Source organism: Zosterops lateralis, assembly GCF_965231275.1.
Source record: "Zosterops lateralis genome assembly, chromosome: 4".
NCBI lineage: Eukaryota > Metazoa > Chordata > Aves > Passeriformes > Zosteropidae > Zosterops > Zosterops lateralis.
Genome location: NC_139765.1, coordinates 19,124,451 through 19,146,142, shown reverse-complemented (window position 1 = coordinate 19,146,142; position 21,692 = coordinate 19,124,451). Strand labels below are relative to the sequence as shown.

General features: G+C 39.1%; 1 protein-coding gene across 1 annotated transcript; it reads left to right on the top strand.

Annotated features, from left to right (window-relative positions):
• Positions 1-1,013: 1,013 nt before the first annotated feature.
• On the top strand, positions 1,014-20,940 carry NT5DC3 (5'-nucleotidase domain containing 3). The gene is made up of 14 exons (XM_083859212.1): positions 1,014-1,224; positions 4,134-4,318; positions 7,803-7,877; positions 8,408-8,463; positions 10,631-10,721; positions 12,341-12,478; positions 13,820-13,880; positions 14,109-14,211; positions 14,352-14,453; positions 15,440-15,521; positions 15,867-15,953; positions 17,118-17,258; positions 17,617-17,681; positions 18,798-20,940. Exons 1-14 carry the CDS (start codon positions 1,029-1,031, stop codon positions 19,057-19,059), a joined length of 1,644 nt encoding a protein of 547 aa, XP_083715338.1. The 5' UTR covers positions 1,014-1,028; the 3' UTR covers positions 19,060-20,940.
• The last annotated feature ends 752 nt before the right edge of the window (positions 20,941-21,692 follow it).

The window sequence follows — 21,692 nt, the reverse complement described above, 5'->3', positions numbered from 1 at the left end:
AATCTAAAGCTGGTTATTTTTCTTTCAACTTATTTTATTACAAGTTTTGCCTGTAAAAATAAGGTAAGTGCCATTCTTTGCTATTAAAAAAAAAAAAGAAAAGAAAAAAAAACAACAACAAAAAAGAGCATGCTCAGAGTAGTATTTTGTCTGAAATCCTTCAGTTTTGTATAGGATTTTTTTTTTTTTTAGATGGATGGGGATAAATGGCTGGGCAACTTCCAAACATAAATGACAATGGGTTATGTAGATCTCCTTGAAATAAGAACAAGTTGTATTCGATGTTTACTGTACTGGAAAAAGAATATGTTCCTTTTGTTGTCAAAAGTTTCTGAGCATATCAGGAATTCTGCATGTGGAGTTGCAACCAGTTCACTGTGGCAGTGATCTGGTCTGGTTCTTCATCCATGCATCATCTAATTTATTTTTTTCTCCAAGTATAATAAATATGGCTTAAATTCTTAGATTGCCAGGGTCTACAGCTATCAGAGGCTAGAGCTTCACAAGGACATGAGGGCCTCAAAACAGCAGTAGAACTTCTGTGTATTTTACATGCAGCTTGTGTTTTGAGCTTGCTTTGTTAGAGATATAAGCAGGTGTATATAGTACTTCGGAAGTGCAAGCGGGCTGGAGAAGTAAATATTTGCTGTTGATGCGGTGTTTGTGGTGAAAGAATCTCAGGCAGCAGAGACCTGAAGAGCAGCAGAGTCATGAGGTCGGGGTGTATTCCCCAGGCAACTCCCCTTGACCTTGCTCAGCAACGCTGATAAAACGCTGCCGGCGGTGACGGTGTACGGAGGACGCTGTTTTCCCTCCTTGGGGCGGCAGACTGCGGTCCGCTGCTCAGGCACCTCTTCTCAGTGCAACCGAGCCCGCCCCGACCAGGGGGGCCGAGGCGAGGGGGCGGCCAAGCCCTACCTCCCGCCGCTACCTGCGGGCCCGGGCCCGCCTCCTGGCCCGGGGCGGGGCACGAGGAAGTGACTTCAGCCGGCGGCGGCGGAGCGGCCGCGCTCGGCGGAGCGCGGAGCATGGCAGCGGTGGTGGCGCGGGCGCTGCTGGCGGCGGGCAGGGCGGGCGCGGGCGGGCGGCGGGGCCGCGTCCTGCCCGCCGCGGGCGCCGCTCCCCTCTGCACCATGGCCCCGCAGCAGCAGCAGCAGCCGCCGTCGTCCGACATGAAGAGCTACCTGTGGTCGCGCTACAAAGAGGCCAAGAGGGTCACCAAGGGTGAGCGGCGCCCGCGGGCGGCACGGCGCGGCTCCCCCTTAGCGGGCCGGAGTGCCGCCGCTCCTGGAGGGAACGGGTCCGTCCTGGAGGGAACGAGTCCGTCCTGGAGGGAACGAGTCCGTGGCGGCGGCTGGGAGCCAAGCAAGGACGAAACTTGTAGGGGAGCGGGAAGGGTCCCGCAGTGGCTCCGTGTGCTCTGCGCTCCTGTGGTGTGCCCCGGGCCTGAGCGGGAGCACGGGGAGACTCTCACCCGGCGTGTCCTGGGGGCCGGACGGCAGGGACACGGGCTGTGGGACGGCTGCCCCTTCATCCTCCCCTCGGAGGGCGGGCTGAGCCCCTCACACCATCGCCCGTCCGGGGCCGCGGCTGCTCGGAACGCCTTTGGTACAGTGCAGCTTGGGCTGGGCAGAGTGCTAGGGTTTGGGGGTGTGTTGCGTGTAGAAAAGCAAATGTAGAAAGAAAATCGAGAAGTCGGTCATCTCATTGATGACTATTTTATATGTATACACAGCACAACTACTCTGAAATAGGCCGCTCTTCCAAAAAGTTAAAATGCTGTGAAGTTTTGGACGGCTCTTTTCACCTGTGGCTCCATTATAACACTGTGTGAGGCATTATAAAATGCTCATGGTACAATACAGGAGCCTGGGAAGCCTTGTTCTTCAGCTCAGCCAGGCAAAAAACTAGGGGAGAAATGTTTGCTTGCTTCTGCCCTTGCTCCGGTGGGTAGAGAATTACCAAGATAATGCTTGCTTGAAAATGCGGTCTTTTCTGAGAACTGAAAGAAAAAGAGGCAGAGTGTGTTCTACAATACCAAATGGAAGAGCATGTCCCGTAGTGGCAATGGATAATGCTTTAGATTGCATGTTTTGCCCTTAAAAAAAAGAAATTATTGTGTTTTCCTGCACTTAGGAATTTTGAATGTGAACTGGGACTTCACAGCTCTGGGTGCTAACAAAGCATTTCTGAATGTAAAGTAGCGTCAGCATTTCAGAAGTGAAATTAAAAGCCATGTTAACGATCTCAAGAGAGGTCTGTGGGCTTTGGAGGGTGAGATAAGGGATAGGAAGAAAGAAACTGCCTTTTATTTTGAATCTATTTTTTATTTTCTTTTTTTTGGACTTAACTTTCTCTCGTTCTAAACCACACCCAAATAATACTTAAGAGCTGAGATCAGGTAATGTTGTGAAAAAATAAGTTGGTCAGTGGGTGTGAGTTGGTGAAAGATGAGGCGACTACTTCGAGAATATTTCAGAGTATTATATTACAACCTTAGTCAACCAACAGCTTCAAGTATATGATATTTCAGTTAGTTATGATGTTGAGATGACAAGGCTACAAGGCTCTCCTGTTTTTTGACCCAAGGTTTATAGCACTTGTGATGCTGTCTGCTGCCCAGAATGTCTAATAGCTGCCAACTGTTTATACTGTTGGTTTTCAGACAGCCACCAGTCAAGCCAGTTTTCAGCTGAAATATCTTTTTATCTATATATAGCTACATAAATATCTTTATTTTTAAAACAAGCATTGACTCACTAAGCGGCACAATTGACATTTGAAAAAATACTTTATAATGCAGAAATGGGTGTTGTAATGTGATTTTGGAAGTTGATTAAAAGCTGTGCTCATAACTTCAAGTTAATTCAATGCTCCATGGCCCTTTCTATAGAGTAGGAATATTTGCCTTATCGTAGCCTGTCAAATTGCATTTGATTTGATTGCTGGTCTGTTTGAAGTTTGGAATTAAACTTAGTGAATTTGCTTTTTTCTTCTCTTAAAAATTTAAACACTTGGGTGTCTGAATCTGAAGTCCCCACACCTACCTGTCTTGTTGAGATGTTTTCAATGGTGGAGCATGTAGGGATTCATCCTCAGAGCTGAAGGTTTTGAGAGCAGCTTGATCAATTCCTTTTAGTCCTATATAGAAAGTAAAGAAACAAAACATATTCCCTTTAAACTCACCTTTCCTAGCACAGGTTTAAGATGAATGTTCCCCTTTTTTTTCCACTGGTAGGTAAGTCTGGAGTATAAAGACAATATATGAGAAAGGAAGGAAGGAAAACATGCTCATGTTTTATGCTGCCAGGAGAATAGCATTTAATCTCCTAATGTTGTTCTTCCAAGTTTTGTAAACAAGAAATATAAACACTTTCAGTGATTAGTGCTGACATTGGTGTTGGTCCTGAAGTTATTTATTATATAATGGTTTTAATTTCTCAGTCAGTATTTTTCCATCAAATATCAACTGAAACATACTCTTAAAAATGGAAATGGTTTACACACTGTGTGTGTGTGTGTAGAAAATAAGCAGAATATTTTTGGTTTTCTGATTCTCTAGGAGGTTAATAAGCATAACAGTGTGTATGTAATAGTTGTTATGTACACAGTCACATATAGTTTATTTGTGTAAGTTGAAATTGATTAATGTGATAATCTTGAAATGGTGAAGCAAAAATTAAAGCAATATCAAATAAAACAATGTCTGTTCCGCTTCAAGGGCGGGAGCTAGACCAAGTAATGGGAGAAGAAGTCAAGGCTCCCAGAGTAGTAGTAATAATAATAATATTATTCAACTCTAAATTCATTTTTCAAAACATTAATAAATGTGTTAAAGGAGTTAGCAAAAAATTATATCTGGTATTCTCTGATAAGATACCAAAATGCATCTTCTCTTCAAACTTGGACTGCAGAGAAAAGTGTATTTCAAATAAAAACTATGGATCACAGAGACAAGTTAAGGGCAGCATGTTAAATAGCATTATATTGTTAAGGATTAGCTGGTTAGTGTGAATTAGTCTGATAGTTTCCATCATTGTTTGTCTATACTTAGCAATTGCTTATGGATTTCTGTGTCTTTATTTAAATAAATAAGGCTAGTGTAACTTTTTTTTCCTCTCCTCTGTTCACAGAGTTGGTTCCTTCAATTATGAGTAACATGCTGAATCCAGATGCTATTTTTTCAAACAATGAAATGAGCCTGTCAGACATTGAAATTTATGGATTTGATTATGACTACACCTTAGTCTTTTATTCCAAACATCTGCACACGCTCATATTCAATGCTGCTCGAGATCTTCTTATTAATGAGCATCGGGTAAGTAAAATTAATGGAATAGCAATACAGTTATGAATAAAGGGTATAATAAATCATTTTTGACTGAGAGGCATAAATAATCTTTTCATGTCTTAGTCCTAGCTTGTCTCCCTTACAGCACATTTTGTACAACCGCTACATAAGCACAACAGAAGTCCTGTTTTATTCTCAGCTGCAGTTTTGAGCAGAGAACCATCTGTTAAGGAATATAGTTATATTTGTCTTATCTTTTAATATGGGCATATGGTTTGCTGTTTGTTCCTGATTGTCATTTATTGGAGTCACATTAATAAATAAGAAGCTTAAAAGTTACCGTTACTGTGTTTCATCCCTTGCTGTGAGTGCAGTGGTTAGTTTTCCTATGAAATATTTTTAGCTGGACTTCTTAGCAGGGCTTTGACTGCACTGAGTGCTTGCAAGGTGCTCTGTGTGTACCTGGCATTTTGGCTGCCTTGGCTGAAGGGGCAATGTGTGCAGTGATCAGAGCCTGGTTACAAGGCAGTGATCAGCTCAGTGCACTGCCCTGCTGCCTCTCCAAGAAGTGCTCTTGTTCTTGAATTGGTGACCACTTGACATCCAGGCAATTTGGACCTGCTTGTTTAGTTTGGGGATGGGAAAAACTCCCATGTGTTAGGAAGTGGAGAGGGAGATGGGTGACTTGGGAAACTGAAGGTATTGCTGGGAGAAAGACTGAAAAAATCTATGGACTAAAACAAGCAAAATTAATTAAACTGTAGGACTTGCAGGAAAAGAAAAAGACAAAAAGTCCATGGAGTAACTTAATAAAACTGCTTGTGTATTTTTATACAACCTAAGTCTGAATGCATGGTGTTATTCCACTTTCATATTTGAATCTAAAGGTTAGGAGCTATATATAAACACCTATAAATATCCTTGGAAGAACAAACAAAACTTCATGGGTGCTACAAGCATACACAGCTTTATCCCTGCTCAATGTTGGCACATCTTGATAGCAATTTCTGTGGGATGTGTAAATATACTTTACTAAAGCTACACAGTTCTTGGGAAAACCTATGTTACTGTAGGAGTCAAGATTAATTCTTATAGAGAAAAATTCTGATGGTGTTCTGCCTTTACTATTTGAATGGTTAGCAATGGCTTTCCAGTTTATCTTGGTTAAAATCTCCTGAGTTCTACTAAACAAAGCTGTAATTACTTTTTAAGACAGCTTATTGAAATACATTGTCTCCTTTTTGAATTTACTGAGGGACAACTGTTTTTATTGGTACTATGTCTGTAGCTGCTTATACTGTTAATAATTTTTTTTGCCTTTACCAATAGAAAAAACAGTCTAGAAAGTGTCCATTATGACTGTCACAGTCAAACCAAAAGATAGCAAATTTTGCTCATGGTGGAGGGAGGCAGTACATCAAAATTTGCAAAATGCAGTGTAGGAAGCAAGGAATTGTCCAAGAGAATAAACATCAATTTAATGTGAATCATGGAGGTGGCAGCAGGTGTTCTATGTAAGCTCTTGCTCCTGGGTTTATTTCTTTCCTGATTCACAGGCCTTCTGCCTTTTTATCTGGGCTGCTGTTTCAGTCCAGTTATATTTGTCCCTACCAGAAGTGGGGTAAGCAAACTATTTTTATCATTTCTTTGTTTCTTTTTCAAGGAAGCTTTGAGTTTGAGTTGTGTGCCAGGGTAAGCATAATCCTTTTTCTCATATGCACTGGCATGTATCTGAAAAGACAACTTTCTAGTAGAATAAATTAAAGTAGCAAGTCAAGAATGTGGAAATTTGATAAAGTCAGAAATAAATTTCATTGTACATGCCTGATGTGGTTACTCTGGGGTATGTACAGTGCATGGTAGTTTTTAGTTAAACACATTCTGTCTCATTCCCTGATGATTTCCATTGTGTCTCTGCTTCATATTCCCTGACCAAACCTACAACCTCTTCCAGCCTGTCTGTAGGCTTTTGATGCTGATCTTCATTCAGATCAGTAGCCTGCCCTATGTTTTCTGGAAGTGGTAGTAGGGTTGATAGGACTGTTTTCTTTAAATGTAAATGCCTGTACTCAGTATAAATGCAATCTACAGCAGTTGCAGAGCAAGTCCTCTTTAGCAAGATGAGAACTTTGGGGGGAAATGACAGTTTATTTCTTATAAAGTAGCTAGAGGCTCTGTTGAAGCTGTATAATGCACTTCTCCCCCTGAAGGCTTGTAAATTAGCCATATATGTATGGATACTGTTTTAGAGAAGGTGAAAACACAATGTTATGTTCTAAGCCTGATGTAACCTGTGGGAGGAGTGTGGTGGTGCTTAAATTCAATTCCAATTGGGTTTTCACTGCTCCAGTTTGGTTTTATAATTTGTGTTTTATAATTTTGTAATTATTACTATTGTTTAAGATGGCCTCTTCTTCCCTCTCCTTCTCTCCTTCCCTCTCCTTCTCCTCTTCTCCCCTTCCCCCAGACTTTCCCGCCAAAACCTTGGTTGTCCTGGTAACCCTATCCCATAATAGTTGTTTACCACCTTTCTGTTAAGTGTCAATCTTTAAGTTATATAACTTCCCCACCCCCTCATCATGTATTCCTCCTCCCCAAGTTACTTATTATTGGTTCAAAAGTTCTGCATCCCCTCATTATACGATGGCAAAAGGTTGTAATTGGTCCCACGCAATCCCACCCCTGTAACCCACTCAATAAAAAGCCGTGCCATTTCGAGGCCAGCGTCTCTCTCCGGAGCGCTGCCTTGGGACCACGCATCCCTTGGTTGCACACCCTGAGAGTCCCGCCTTTCTATTCTGCGCACTATCCGCCCCGTGGTCGAGTTTGCCCACGCCTCTGGCAAAGTGGCCCCTGGATGTAGTGGCGGCAGGGCTGGCCGGAACTGCACCCATTGGAAAGCCGATCCACTGCAGAGGAGAATGAAGGTTTGTCTTTCAGTGGCTTAATCAAAGAAATAGTTTTCTCAGTTGAAACTACTGAAGCATTTCACCCTTAAAAAACAAGTGAACAAAACCCTTAGCCCAAGACATGCATCTAACATTTCTTTTCATGGCAATCTGTGTTTAAAGCAGGACAAAATTACAGTTGACTGAAAACAGCCTTGTACTGAAAAATGTTAGGCTACAGCTCACAGGTGTGAGCTGCCTACACTGTATATAAAGGACATTCAGTTCACGTGCATTTCTAAATGAAATTTTCTAATGTAAGAAGAATGTATTAAATTAACAAGTTGACAAGTTCAAAGGTAGTCACTACAGATTACCTGGATGTCCAGCTTCAGGTATGAGGATGGCCTTAGGTATAAAATAATGACCTTGGATTTTGGGAAAATGTTTGCCTTCTCTTGCAGACATGTGGTCCTGCAAATCTCACCAGGCTATGAAAAATTCTCCTAAATGATTAGAGCAAATTACAAGCATAGAAAACTTGGACTTTTAAAATTCTGCAGAAACAATTTTTATTGTTTTGATTATGGTTTTAAAATCCAACCATTGCTCTCTTTTCCTAGTATCCTGCAGAAATAAGAAAATATGATTATGATCCCAATTTTGCCATCAGAGGTCTTCATTATGATGTGCACCGGGTATGTATAAATAACTTTGTGCTGGAAACCTAGCCAAAGAAATTAGAGAGAGCTTTTAAGCCTTTCGACTTTCCACTCTGCATTGATGTGTACGGATTTGTTTTCATGTTTTTATTCCTTGCTACTCTTGCTACTCTTGCTACTCTTGCTACTCTTGCTACTCTTGCTACTCTTGCTACTCTTGCTACTCTTGCTACTCTTGCTACTCTTGCTACTCTTGCTACTCTTGCTACTCTTGCTACTCTTGCTACTCTTGCATCATCAATAATAATAATAATATTTTTAAAAATGGCTCTTACATAGACCATGTTTTGGGCATTTTGTCCTCAGGGTGGGTGGGGTAAGACAACAGGATAAAACTAGTAATTAATAAAAGTATTTTGGAAGCTGTGAAGGAAGTTGCAGATAGAGTGCTCACGTGTTCTTGAGACAAAAAGATTGTAGATAAAATTGTTTTGACTTTTGTATTTTCCTGTCAAATAGTTCAAGTGACAAAAAATATTATTTTCTCTTTTTTTTTGACTTGCAAGGCATTATTAATGAAGATTGATGCTTTTCATTATATTCAGCTGGGAACAGTTTACAGGTGGGTAAAGTTATTTTTCCTTTATAATGACAATGTTTTTTTTTTTTTTTTTTTTTTTTTTTTTTTTTTCTTTAAACTGCATTTATTAGCATACAGCAGGGATTCTTACCAGGATCTGTGCCCTCATGAGCACAGACACAATCTAGCATTGCAGCCTCACTGGAAGGGATTTTCTTTGTACCTGTGTGTGTACACGCAGATGTGTACACATCCACTGCCTGATCAGCACAGCTGATTCCCCAGTTCAGCCCTGGGAGAATTGGCAAGCTGGTTGGTCACATAGTGCTGACTCACTTTGTTTCTGGCTGTTAAATTGTGCTGAAAGACATCTAAAAATATACTGAGGACTTCTCTACTCCTGTTTTCTATGTAAATAATTGTCACAGAGTGCCTGATAGCATGACTTTAGTGTGATTGTGGAGACACGTGAGAGGTCCTGCTGTGTTTGCACAGAGCTTTTAAGTTTGGACACATCAACTAAATCAAACTTTCATCACACTCAGTACCAGATTTTAAATTAAACAAGAAGCCAGGCCACCTTTCTTAAAGTCATTGAACAAAAAACTTTTACCTAGGTTTATTCTGTTGCACTCTTAGTTGTTTTCCCCTACCCACCATGAGGACAAAACACCTAAATTTGGGTCCCAAAGGTGATATGACCTGAAAATGGTGGTTTGCACCACACCTTCATACTGTTTCTTCAAACACTGTACAGGGCTAAGGAGAGGGAAAAGGAGGCTGAAGGCTGTGAGGGCTGATGTCAAGATGATGTGTGGTTATACAGCTGCACTGTGAACTGTATCAAGACTGAGAGTCTTGTGGTAGAAGTAATCTACAGCTTTGCCTAGGCAGTCATCTCTCCACTGTGGTTTTTACATGCACATTGTCCTCTGTTGATTTGTGCTTAGGTAGCTCCTGATGCATGAGTGTTTTCTCTAGCAGTATTGAAATAGCACTTGGCATAGCTGACTGCAGACCAGAAGGTACCTCCTCAGTTCCAATGGTGTTACCTGGTATCTGGTTTACATTTTGGTTACATTTCTTTGTGCTTGCTGCCATGGAGGGGGTGATGCTGAACTCTGTATATGACAAAACCCAAGTATTATCTGCCCTGTGGGTGCACAAGACTGACTTGAATGCTGGATTTCTGCCAGCAAAAGCTCAAGGTTGTGTCCCAGTTGGTGTGTAGTAAAGGAGCTGGTAAATGTGGGATTCTGCCACCACAGAAGCCCTGAGGAAGTTCAGCAAAGCTGGTGTGGATTCTAAGCACTGAAAGCACTAAGTTTGTGAATTCATTTATTTTTATTTTAATGTCTGGCAACACTTCTTAGTCAGATCAAGAAAGGGAGGCTCTGAAATAATGGTCTGCTTTACATGGCTGCAAAACACCATAAGTAGGTTTGGAAAAATAAGACCAGCTGATCTGGTTTGCATTAGTGCTTTTTTTAATCCTGAGTAAACTCTCAACTTTTGTGGCTTCTGGTGAGGATGTTTGCATGCCTGCAGTCTTTTAGATGCTTTAGTGCAAGATGCTTGATGCTGTAAACTTTTAAAACCAAACTAAAGCCTTTACTCTCTTAATAGTTGATAAACTCTGGGGAGATGTTATCTCCTTCTTTCCCATTTGTTGTTATATTTGAATGTTTTAACTACCAACTATCCTTCAAGTTATTTTAAATTTTGGGAAAGTGAACTGTTCATACAGTTTAAAATAAATTCTTATTTAGTTAAAGGTTGTCTATATTTTTCACTCCCTTAAATCTTCAAGGTCATGCTGTAGAATAATCTGACTTAAATGCTATTGTATCATCAGTGCTGTATAAAAGAAAAGGCAGTGTGAGGAATTACTTTGTGTTAAGAAACTGGAAGTCCTAACCACTTCTTAAAAAAACCCTTGAGGCATAGCTTTAATGGAGACTAATAAGCTCTTTTCCCATAAGAAAGCAGAAAAGGACTTAAAATTGGAATGTGTTCCGTGTGCATGAGCCTGTTAAAATGTTACTTGTTTGGTAAGGAAAGATGCTGTTTTAACTTAGAAACAAAAATGTTCCTGTGACATTATTAGGGCTTTAATAAGAGCCAGATCTATGTGTTAATCTGTCAGGCTTTGGTGATTACTTGGAAATTTTGATCTGACTTTTGAACTAAAGCTAGTGCTCTTTTCCAGAGGCCTCAGTGTGGTCCCAGATGAAGAAGTCATTGCAATGTATGATGGTTCCCATGTCCCTTTAGAACAAATGAGTGACTTTTATGGAAAGGTAAAACCATAAATCAGTCTTTGAAATTGGGTGAGGATCTTTTGGTATGAGGGTAGTGGTGTTTAAGTTTTGCTCTCATTATAACTAGCAGGTATATTTTCTCAATATACGACTGACTTAGGTTTAGTGCTATATGTGAGGTTTGCCCTCTAAAGTGACAAATTACTTGTCTCTCTCCTGCTCACTGTATTTTATTCTCTGACTGTTCCCTTACCAAGTCATACAGACAGAGTGGTGGAGCACAGAAAATCAAGTGACTTTCTCAGTGTTGCACACAGAATCTGATAAAGGCTGGGAAATGAACCATATCCGGCTCATGTACTTTACTTTTTCCTGGTGGTTTGATGGCTTACCTGGTGTAGCAGGAAATAAATGTATGGAGGCAATTCCTGCATGCAAACTGGCAGAATGAAAGCAAGGGGATTTGATAAAAGATGAGACATCTACATTAAATACTAAACTTTGCCAAGGAAGTTGATTTTTCCCTCTGGTGGGTTGCTTCCTTTTTCCCAAATGAAGGATGAAGCTGACCTTTTGCTAAAAACCCAAGTTTATTTCACCCCTTTTATGTACAGTGTAAATTTCATGTTGACATGAAAAGTCCTTCTTTGTGATGTGGAACATTTTATTGTTCTTGCACTTGTTCTTATTTTAAGGAGCTGAATTTAGAATTCCTGAATCTAGTCTCTGAAGAAGTTGTGAATTCCCAGTGGGAATGCCTTGGTCTGTTTAGGTCTATACTTTCTTTGATCTTGTAAAGGACAGTGGCAGGACAAGAGGCAAGGGACACAAATTTGAAAAACAGGAGGTTTCCTCTGAACATCAGGAAATGCTTCCTTTACTGTGAATACTGGCACAGGCTGGTTGGCCAGGGGCTTGTGGAGTCTCTGTCCTTGGATACTCAGAAACCATCTGGACAAGGTCCTTGGCAGCTGACTCTAGGTGGCCTTGTGTGAGCAGGAGGCTTGGACAAGATGATCTCCAGCAGTCCCTTGCAACCTCTGCTCTGTGTTACTCTGATCCTGAGCTTCTTGCTTTGCCTCCCTTCATATTGAGAGGTATTTGGGCTGTATTTGCTCTTATATAATGAGATTCTCTACTTCTGTGAAATGTAACTATCGTTACAGCTTTTGCAGACTAGAAATCTCTTCCTCTGTTACTGTGCTAGTTATTGTAGTTCCTTATATCTTTTTATTATCTCATTTCAAGGAGATAAATAGTTTTGCAATCCTAATTAGTATTCCACTTACTAAAAAACCCACCAAGCTAAGAAAACCTCCATCCCTCACCCATCAGTGCCTCTTGTTTGCACAAGTGCAGACTTCTACTGAAGGCCTTCTCTTGACTTTTAGCTGAGCACTGTCTTGTTTCTATGAATTAAAATACCACTCCAAGAGTATTGATTTGGATTTATTTGAAGAATTAATCACAACACTTCTGTTGGACATAACTTTATTGAAGGTCTTAGTTGAAAAACAATCTGTAGCAATGTGTACAGGGATGACAAAAGCTGAATATCTGCAACTAAGCTGAAGTGTTTATATTGAACAAAGGAAAGTGTCCTAATCTGAGAAATACCTGACTTTGTTTTTTCTTTCCTTTTCTTCCCATCACTGTAGAGCTCACAAGGAAATACAATGAAGCAATTCATGGATATATTTTCCTTGCCAGAAATGACACTTCTTTCTTGTGTGAATGAATATTTTCTGAAAAACAACATAGACTATGAACCTGTTCATCTGTACAAAGATGTCAAGGTATGTCAAGGATGACGTCAAGCTTTGAAGATTTAGATAAACTTGTATATTTGTGTGTCTTCTCTGTGAGCACTTCAGAAAACTTTCACCTGTTGTGCCAGCCTCAGTGAAATACCTCACCTTAGGTTTTGTATGAAGTAATTATGGGTATACAACTGTAAAAGCATAAGTAAAATTAAGGTAGAGCTTGGAAAAGAATCAACTGAAATTTGTTTGAAAGCTGACATTCTAGGGCTGTTGCTCTTTTTGTAGATTTGAGGATGGAATAGAAAGAAAGTGAGGAAGATCATGTAAAGTGATAAAAGTTCTTTTGATTGTTGTTGAACATATCCTTTTTCTCACTATCAGAGATTTACCAGTCTATAGGGAATGTAAGAGGCTATAGGGAATTCCAGTTTAGAGCTTTCATTTTGGCTAGTGTGCCATCCTTTTCTATCTCATACTTTTGAACTATCTATTTTCCCTATTTACCTCTCTTCCTCTTCCAGAAAAGCTCTAGTACTAGTCCAGAGTAATTTGACCCTCTTGATTCTTCAGGATGTGTCCTGCAGGGGAGATAATTTTATGTCATGGTTATGTAACATAGAGAAGGCCAGTTCTTGTGGTTTCTCTGAAGTGTGTAGGAAAATTTCTGTACTATTCAGTGTGACAAGCTTTTTGGAAACCCTGTAGTGGTATTTTTTGAGGATTTTGAATACCCTGTGTTAGTACCAGAATGGCACTACCACTGTTCTAAACACAGCTGTCTGGTGCAGAGCTGGCTCAGGAGAGCTGTTAAATGCCTCCAGAGCGCCTTATAAGTACTTTGTTCAAACATTTAGCTTCTTTCATCTGTTCATAAATTTCTTATGTAAATAATCAGGGCATTTGTGAGTGATTGTAATCTAAAATCTGTCAGATGTACAACTTTATTTTTTGTAAGGGGAAAGGAATGTATTCGATGCCAAAGGTCACTGGAAATCTGTGATGACTCTGTTTCTGCAGAGGGTTTTCACCCCGCTTCACCCTCCTGAGCAACCTTTCAGTTATGTAAAACAGCCCCTCTGCTATATAGTTTTGTACTTCCCAAAATTATGAAGTTAATTTCTCTGAAAACAAGCTTAGTCTTTGTCTAGTGGCAACCTCATATATGTATATATATATACACATGTACATACATATAATTATATTGAACATTACATGGCATTTCTGTAAAATTGCACGTGTTAAGAAAGGAGTAGTTTTAAAAACAAATTACTATTGCTATTTGGTGAACACTTGAAAAGATGAAGTTCTTTACTTCACTTCTTCAAAGAACTTCACATGAAGTTCTTTACATCTTCCTCATTGTTTTCCTCATAGGATTCAATCAGGGATGTTCATATCAAAGGAATTATGTACAGAGCAATTGAAGCAGATATTGGTAAGTACTAATGGTATAATCTACCAAAGCTTTTCTTACTGATAGTATATGATTTTTGGGCTTCTGTATTTAAAGATTACAAATTCCAAATTTTTAAAGTTTGAAAAAGTTACTCCCACTTGTCAAAGGTGCATTAAGTATAACCTTGTGTTTTGAACTCTTGAATGCATACAAAGCTTTTCACAAGAATTTTCTCAATTAATGCTGTGTTTTCCCCAATCCTCACAGAGAAATACATCTGCTATGCTGAACAAACTCGTGCAGTATTAGCAAAGCTGGCTGATCATGGCAAGAAGATGTTTCTCATCACAAACAGTCCCAGCAGCTTTGTGTAAGTGTGCAGTTGTTTTCTGTTTAACTATGCATTCTTAAAGGATGGGGAAGATGAAGTTCTCTAGTATAATTCATTTTATTGCACATGCAACTGCACTTTGCTACACTTCATTTTTAATATCCCTCTATCCTTTTTAGGGACAAAGGCATGAAGTTCATTGTTGGCAAGGACTGGAGGGATCTCTTTGATGTGGTCATTGTCCAGGCTGAGAAACCAAACTTTTTCAATGATAAGCGAAGGTGAGTGTTTAGTCAGTAAAGAATGATTTGAGCAGCTCTTCCATATAAGGCTAGAGAGTGTGTTAGGAAATATTTTCATTTGGCTGCAATGTAAAATGAAATTGTATTTGATGAAATTCTGGGTAAGGTCATTACAAAATGCAGCAACACTCAATGCTGAAGTCAGAATATTTACCCTTTCTTGCCTAAGAAAGTTCTAGGACCTGTCTACTGGAACAGCTTAAGGCCACAGAAGCTGTTTTTAACATCTTATTTGCACATTGATGGTGTGTTTCTTTCTTAATAAACCTGAAAAATCTTCATGCCTTTCAAATCAGACCCTTATCTGGAAGTGTCTTCCATTTCTTCTGGGATTTTTTTTTCATCACACATGGTATTTAAAAGGCATCTTTCTGGCTGACAGACTGGAATATTTGTGCTAATTGTGATTAAGTAAACACATTTCTAATGTGTATGCCCTACTTTTACCCTTGAAAAAGACCCATTCCTTTATGTGTGCTTATGATTTGAAAGTGAGATAGAGGGAGGTGGGCTTATTTTTCCCTTTACTTTTTGCATTTAATTTTAAGAAGAACTTTGCTATATGTCTTGGCACCAGTCCTGTTCTCTCTCATCTTCAGTTGTCCAGCTGTGCAAACTGAAGGATTGGGCAAGATTCTTACACATCTGGTTTTTTGTGCTCTCTCCTCCTTAGTGGCGGACAGTTCATGCTGTTTCTTCCCTGCTGCCTGGGGTCCTTGCCTTACTTCTCAGCAGTTATTCTCAAACTATGTTTATAAATATCATAGGTATACTGGAGAGTTACATTGTTTTTTTGCTGGTTAAAGTGGAAATTTTGGAGTTTTGCTTTTTCTCTTACAAAATTCAGATGCTAGAGATATTTTATTTTTTCTTTTGAGAGATGAATATTTTTGATGTCAAGACTTTGATTTCCTAAGAAGTGTTAGGATTCCTACAGCAACATAACAATTGGATATCTATTCCAGACCATTTCGGAAGGTGAATGAAAGGGGAGTCTTGCTCTGGGACAAGATTCACAAGCTGCAGAAAGGCCAGATTTACAAACAGGTATGCTTTCAACAGACTTGTGCTGTTGAAATTTCATACCTATTTCCTAGAATCCCAAGTTTCTTTGGATATAAAAGCTTCTAAAATGCTGATGCATCCTTAAAGAGAGTTATTTTAATGTTTGAAGTTGTAGAAATTCATTGTTGATATTCTAAGTCCTTGTTTCTTGAAGTGCTACTTCAAGAGTGAACTGAAATCACCTGTAAAATTTGGGATTCACAGTATATAAACTGAGGACAAGATTGGTGATATGAAATATTTTTAGTGGTGTACTAGCTTCCTTTTTCATGCCTGTGAAGGTGCAAGTCACATGCTGCTACAATGTCCATGTCATTATTTCTGCAGGGTAACTTGTATGAATTTCTGAAGCTTACTGGCTGGAGGGGTTCTAAGGTTCTTTACTTCGGTGACCACATATACAGTGACTTGGCAGTAAGTAGTTTGCCTTCCTACAATCAAAGAAAAGGTGAAGCTTTCTGTTAGTTTTCCTCTCTTTCTCCCCAGTTATTCAATGTAATGCACTTCCATCTGAGATTTTAAAATACAACAAAATTTGGTAGTTAAGACATATTGCCTTTTTTTTTTTTCCTCTCTTAGTGAAGAACCTTGGTGCTGTAAAATGCCAACGATATTTTCCACCTGACTTGTAGCATTTAATCTGTTTACTAACTGTGGTCAGGAATGTGTGAGGTTGTATTCCTGATCCAGATACTGACTGTGTCAGATGTAATGGAGAGTAAACACAGATATCCAAATGTACAGGATATGCCTGACTTGGGTGGCAGCTGGATGAAATTCTGTTTTGCATGCAGGAGGCAATCTTCCTGCCACTAATTGTAAATGTTCTTCCCAATATATTGCTCTGATTTGTAGCTGCACTCTCCAGGCTTTTTTTTTTTTTTTGCCACCTTATGAACAAATACTCTGTTAAGTGTTACTTTAGAGTAAATGACCACCACTTGGCTCTTTTGTAATTGATTTCTTATGAGTGCCTGGATTGACTTTTCCACTGCCAAGCTTTGGTAACATGTTTCAGCAGCAGATATTAACATTTTTCTCTCAGTCTGCTTTTAAAAAGAACAGTAACTTTGGGTGCCTCAGAAGACTGAGGGCCAAGAGGAGGACACAACTCTGTTCTGCTCTGGCACAATGGAGAGGCAGTCACAGGTGGCAGCTGCCTTGTGTTGTACCTGTGAGGAGGAGCTTGAAGAGCTGGGGCTCCTGGTCGTAGCCTTCTGTCAGCTGAGCGTGTGGGTAAACAGCACAAACCCAGCACACAGTTCTTCCAGGTACTGTTAGCAGCAGCACAGCTCTCATCTACAGAGAAATTTCCTGCTGTTTGTTTTAATGAATGTTTATTTGCAAGTGCTCGTGTGTTCTCCATCTCTCTCAAAAAATGTAGGATTTGATGCTTAATCTGAAATTAAATTCTATTGTCCATTGGCACAGTTTAGTCCCACTGTTTCATACTTCTGTTTGTACAAAAAAAAACCAGTTAAATTAGTGCTGCTTTGGGATAAACAGTAGTCAGATTCTTTTCTTTTAATCAGTTCTTTTTAAGACTAATACCTGTATTTTGTAATTCTTGGTAAATAGGACTTGACCCTGAAGCATGGCTGGCGCACTGGTGCAATTATTCCAGAATTACGATCGGAGATTAAAATCATGAACACAGAGAAGTACATTCAAACCATGACCTGGCTGCAAACCTTAACAGGATTATTGGAACACATGCAGGTTTGTGCTCTGTGTGTGTGTAATCAGCTCTGGAGAGCCTAAGGGATCCAGCCAAATTTCTAAATGCTGGACGTTGATATTTGCAAGTGCTTTCAGTCTCGCTGAAGTGTTGCACTGTATAAATGCAATTATTTGTGTGGTTAGTTAATAGGAGTTTTCTCAACATCTTAGCCTCTTTCTCCATTGGTCAGCCTGGATCAATTCCTTCTTTTGGTTGTTTAAAATGGATGTAGATAAGTTCCGTATATGGATCTCTGAATTATTGCTCATGTCCTGTTAGCTGATAAGGATTTATTAATAGAAAGGCTTATTTACAAAGTTATCCTTAGTTACAGATTATCCATACTTAACGTTTCAGGTTCACCGTGATTCTGATTCTCAAATGATTTTAGAAGAATGGAAGAAGGAAAGAAAAGAAATGAGGTAAGACACAGGGGATGAAGAATTTGCAGTATGCTTTGGCAGCCAAGGGTTCTATGCAGTGTCTTCCACAGGTTTCTTTGCCATTGCTTTCCATCTCTGGTTTATATTCCCATCGTTACAGATACTATAAAATATATTAAAACCAAATTTCTGCTTGTCTCTTGGGCAGCTCTTCTCCCCTCTGACACTTTGTACATACAGACCTTTTTCTGTGTTCCCTGTCTTTAGAACAGATGTAACTTTTCTGTGTGAAAAGATAGCATCATATCAAATCCCTTTCCCTCTCATTTTGATTCTTCTGTCCCTCGATGTTTAGCTGTCACTGTTGATTATACAGCTTCTGCACAAATAAAAAAAATCAAGACTTTGTCAAGACTCAGGTCACTTTTCCAGGTTTTTACATGATTTCTGGAGATTGTGTGTAATACATCTTAGAATACATAGAAACTGAGCTCTGAGCTAGATTGGATTTAGCTGTGGATATGTCACAAAGATAGGTAATAGGGCTAGAAGTCCTAATAATCTATTATCATGAAGAAGAAATCCCTAAATACAGGGGGTGTGAAGTGCACAATTTTCAAGGCCAGCAGCTGTACCACCAAACAACTTTCTCCAGAAATGTGGGAATAAATGAAATGGGAATGATACTTGGCAGTAACTAATGCTCAGAACTTAATTCCAAGATGTGTTTAAGCTTTTTGTGTGCATTAAGCCAAATTTTTGCATTTTCTTTAGAAAAGGCAAAACATTGATATTTTAGATATAAGAGCTTCTTTGGAATTGGTTGTCATTAGTATTTAGATAAAGGCAAAGATCTTTCACAATACCTATAAAAGCAGGCTTAAGATGTCATGTTTCTAGTGTCAGAAGCAACTTATCTCTAGTGGGAGATGTGTGAAGCTCTTCACAAATGTGATTTCTAGACCTGGGTTATACACTTGCAAAAGGTAAAAATCTTCTGGGGCACATTTTGGTGTTTTGAAGAACAATGGCAAGAGAACAATGTGTAGAACAGGTTTCAGGATCTGCTCGCTTCAGGTTATGGATCCAGCTGGTGAAGAGATGTGTGCAGGTCTGTTCACTTTGTTGTCTTTGTTTTCTGTTTTTGGGGGACAGGGAGATGAACAGGAATTTCTTCAATGCACAGTTCGGAAGCATATTCAGAACTGATGAGAATCCGACTTACTTCCTGAGACGTCTCTCTAGATTTGCGGATATCTACATGGCATCACTGAGCTGTCTCTTGAACTACGAACCTGATTACACATTTTATCCAAGAAGGACTCCTTTGCAGCATGAACTTCCTGGCTGGTCAGACCAGCTGTGTACTGGTACATTCAGAATACCTTTCCTACAAGAGACATTTCAGATCAAATAAACTCTTGGTGGCTCCTCTCTAAAATGGACAGATATTTGTTGGTTTTCTTGAATGTACTTGTATTTTATTTAAGTCACTTAAATCTATTACCTTGGTTTATATGTATTTCATACTTATTCTCATTAGCTTTGTACCTGTTTTTCTCCTTTCCTGCTCAGATATGTGAAAACTCCTCTTACACACATAAGAGATTATGGACTGCTGAACTAGTAGTGGGCCAGAGGGAGAGCACATCTGAGGGGGAGGACTGCTGGTGTTCTGGGGTGGTTATTTTTGATTGTTCATTGAAAACTTTGATGTGCAGCCTTGTGGTTTACAAAGAAATACCAGGACACTCTCTTCTGGCCCTTTTCAACACTCCAGCAGGAGCCTGTAATGGATCTTGGCATGGAAGAGCTTAAATCCAGTATTAGTAATTCAGTGATGCAAGTTAGTAACCAGCTTGTGGTGAGACTGAGGGGGATGGTCAGACTTTGTACCTTTCCTTGTTGCTAGAGATGGAGCCTTACCTGTGAGGGGCCAAGAGCTGGAGTGTCTTGGCTCTGCTGCACTGGGCTCAGGCTCCCAGACTCTTTCTCCTGTCTGTGCAGCTTCTGTTCTTGCCATGTCTGTGCTTGGCTGCAGGTGGACCTGAGCCTAAAACTGAAACTTGCATTAGCTTGGGCTGCTTTAGCTTCCTTCTCTCAACTTTTAGGTACTTTTTTTTTTTTTTTGAGTTTCAGAACATTTCAAGTATCCACTCTCCAATAGTAGTTGTTTCAACAGGTTTTGCATTTTGGGTTTGAAATGGAGACAGATCTCTCTATCAGGCTTTAGTTTGATCCTAAATGCTGCTTTTAAAGGTTTTAACAGTGTCTTATTCCAGTGGTATGCAATATGGCTTTGCTGTTCCCTAGGACAAGAATGTATTTAATATAGCCTTCATTAATAGACTTCTACAGTCAAGAGTAAACATGCACAATGGGCAAAGGACTTAAAGGAAAAATTAAGAAATGAGAAAGTGAAACACAGAATTTTCTGATGATGTGTTTTCAGCTCAGGACCTGAAAGCTAAAAGAGGAGTGGTACACATTTTGAATAAAGAAAAATAATTTTTGGTAGAAGTTTTAATCAATTACTGATATTGAAGGTAATGCATGAACACAAATCTGGGTAGCATGTGTGCTTCAAAGATTTGAGCTGAAAAATGCCTGTTTTGCACAAGGAAAGCATCTGTTGGTGTATTTCCTCAGAGGCACTTTATAGAACTGCTATATAGTTGTTTTTAAATAAGAATTCTTTCCTTTCTCTGAATCCAAAGGAAATGTTTGGTTTTTTAAGTGGTGCTTCCCACCCCAGCCACTTTAGAAGGCATAATATGATAAAAATTTCCAAATTTTAGTTATTAAAGGCTTGGTTTTTAAAAGCATGTGATTAACAAAACATAGCATTTGGTATTCATTTTGGGATATCACTTGCTTTCTATGATTGTTGGGCAAACAAACTTTTGTTGACCAAAAGTTTTCTGGCTTGGTTTGTTTGTTTTGTTGTTTTTTGGTTGTTTTTTTTTTTTACCTGTCTGTATGTGCAAATACCTGGAATAAATTTCATATACAGTGTATTTCATGGTTATAAAAGTATGTTTGCCAAGTAAAGAATGTATTCTAATTTAGCCTGCACAAATTTGTAAGTAGCTTTCCTGTATGCTTGAAATCAGGACAAAGTTCTCAGAGGTGGTTTAGATTTTATGATTTTCCTATGTTCCTATTTCAAATTTGACTGAAGTGTGTGATTTAAATACCCCTGTGTTTAAACAGATGAATATACTTGAAATGAGTAAGTTAATCTGACTGTACTGCTTGTTTTGCTGGAATAAAGAGATAACATGTTGCAGGAAGTTAATTTGACTGCACCAGGAGTTTAATTGGTGGGACTGTGAAGAAAATATTTAGCATGACTTGATAATGAAATATGAAGATTGGGAATATCCTGATTTGCCTTCAGTTCTTTATCCCAATGCTCAGCTTTAACTGAACTTGGTGTTATGTGTGTGTAGTGCCTCTCATGCTCCAGAGATTTTAATGCACTCTTTAAAAAAAAAGACCCACCCAAACCACTGTACATTAATGCTGTGTTAAGCAGGAACAGTTTAATTGCTTGGATGGTTATATTGTGCACATAATGCAGGTTTTTCTTCAAGATTATTTTCTTCTCTTGCCCTTCCTTTCTCTTAAATTAGAAATCAAACTTCTCTACAAGCTGTGTTGCAACAGCCAGCTGAAGTAAAATATTGTTTATATTGCATGACTTGTTGAAATAAAGAGTGTTCCATGAAAAAAGTTAATTATTGAAGGGTTATGTTTCTTTAAAACAACCCAACTATATATAATATAAATTTAAGTGAGAATATTCAAGTGTATTATTTATTTTTCAGCGCTAAAGTGCTGCTTGTTAACTTTTAAAAATATCTTGCATTTTTTAAATGATTTCACCTTGACACTCTCTGCATTACTCATTTGAACCTTATGCTACCGATTTCCAAGAGATTTTTAGGCATGTTTAATGGGCAATGAATGTCTCTGCACTAATTTTGTGAGTATGGTTCGTTTGAATGCCAAAGCGAGAAGAAATTTTTGTTCTGGCCTATTAAAAAC

What these genes read in the sequence shown, in the direction of transcription:
- NT5DC3 (XM_083859212.1), top strand. Translation starts at nt 1,029, where the DNA reads ATGGCAGCGGTGGTGGCGCGGGCGCTGCTGGCGGCGGGCAGGGCGGGC. An exon ending in TTTTTCAATGATAAGCGAAG is followed by an intron (nt 14,454 to 15,439) that starts GTGAGTGTTTAG and finishes TATCTATTCCAG; the next exon opens with ACCATTTCGGAAGGTGAATG. An exon ending in AAGGCCAGATTTACAAACAG is followed by an intron (nt 15,522 to 15,866) that starts GTATGCTTTCAA and finishes TTATTTCTGCAG; the next exon opens with GGTAACTTGTATGAATTTCT.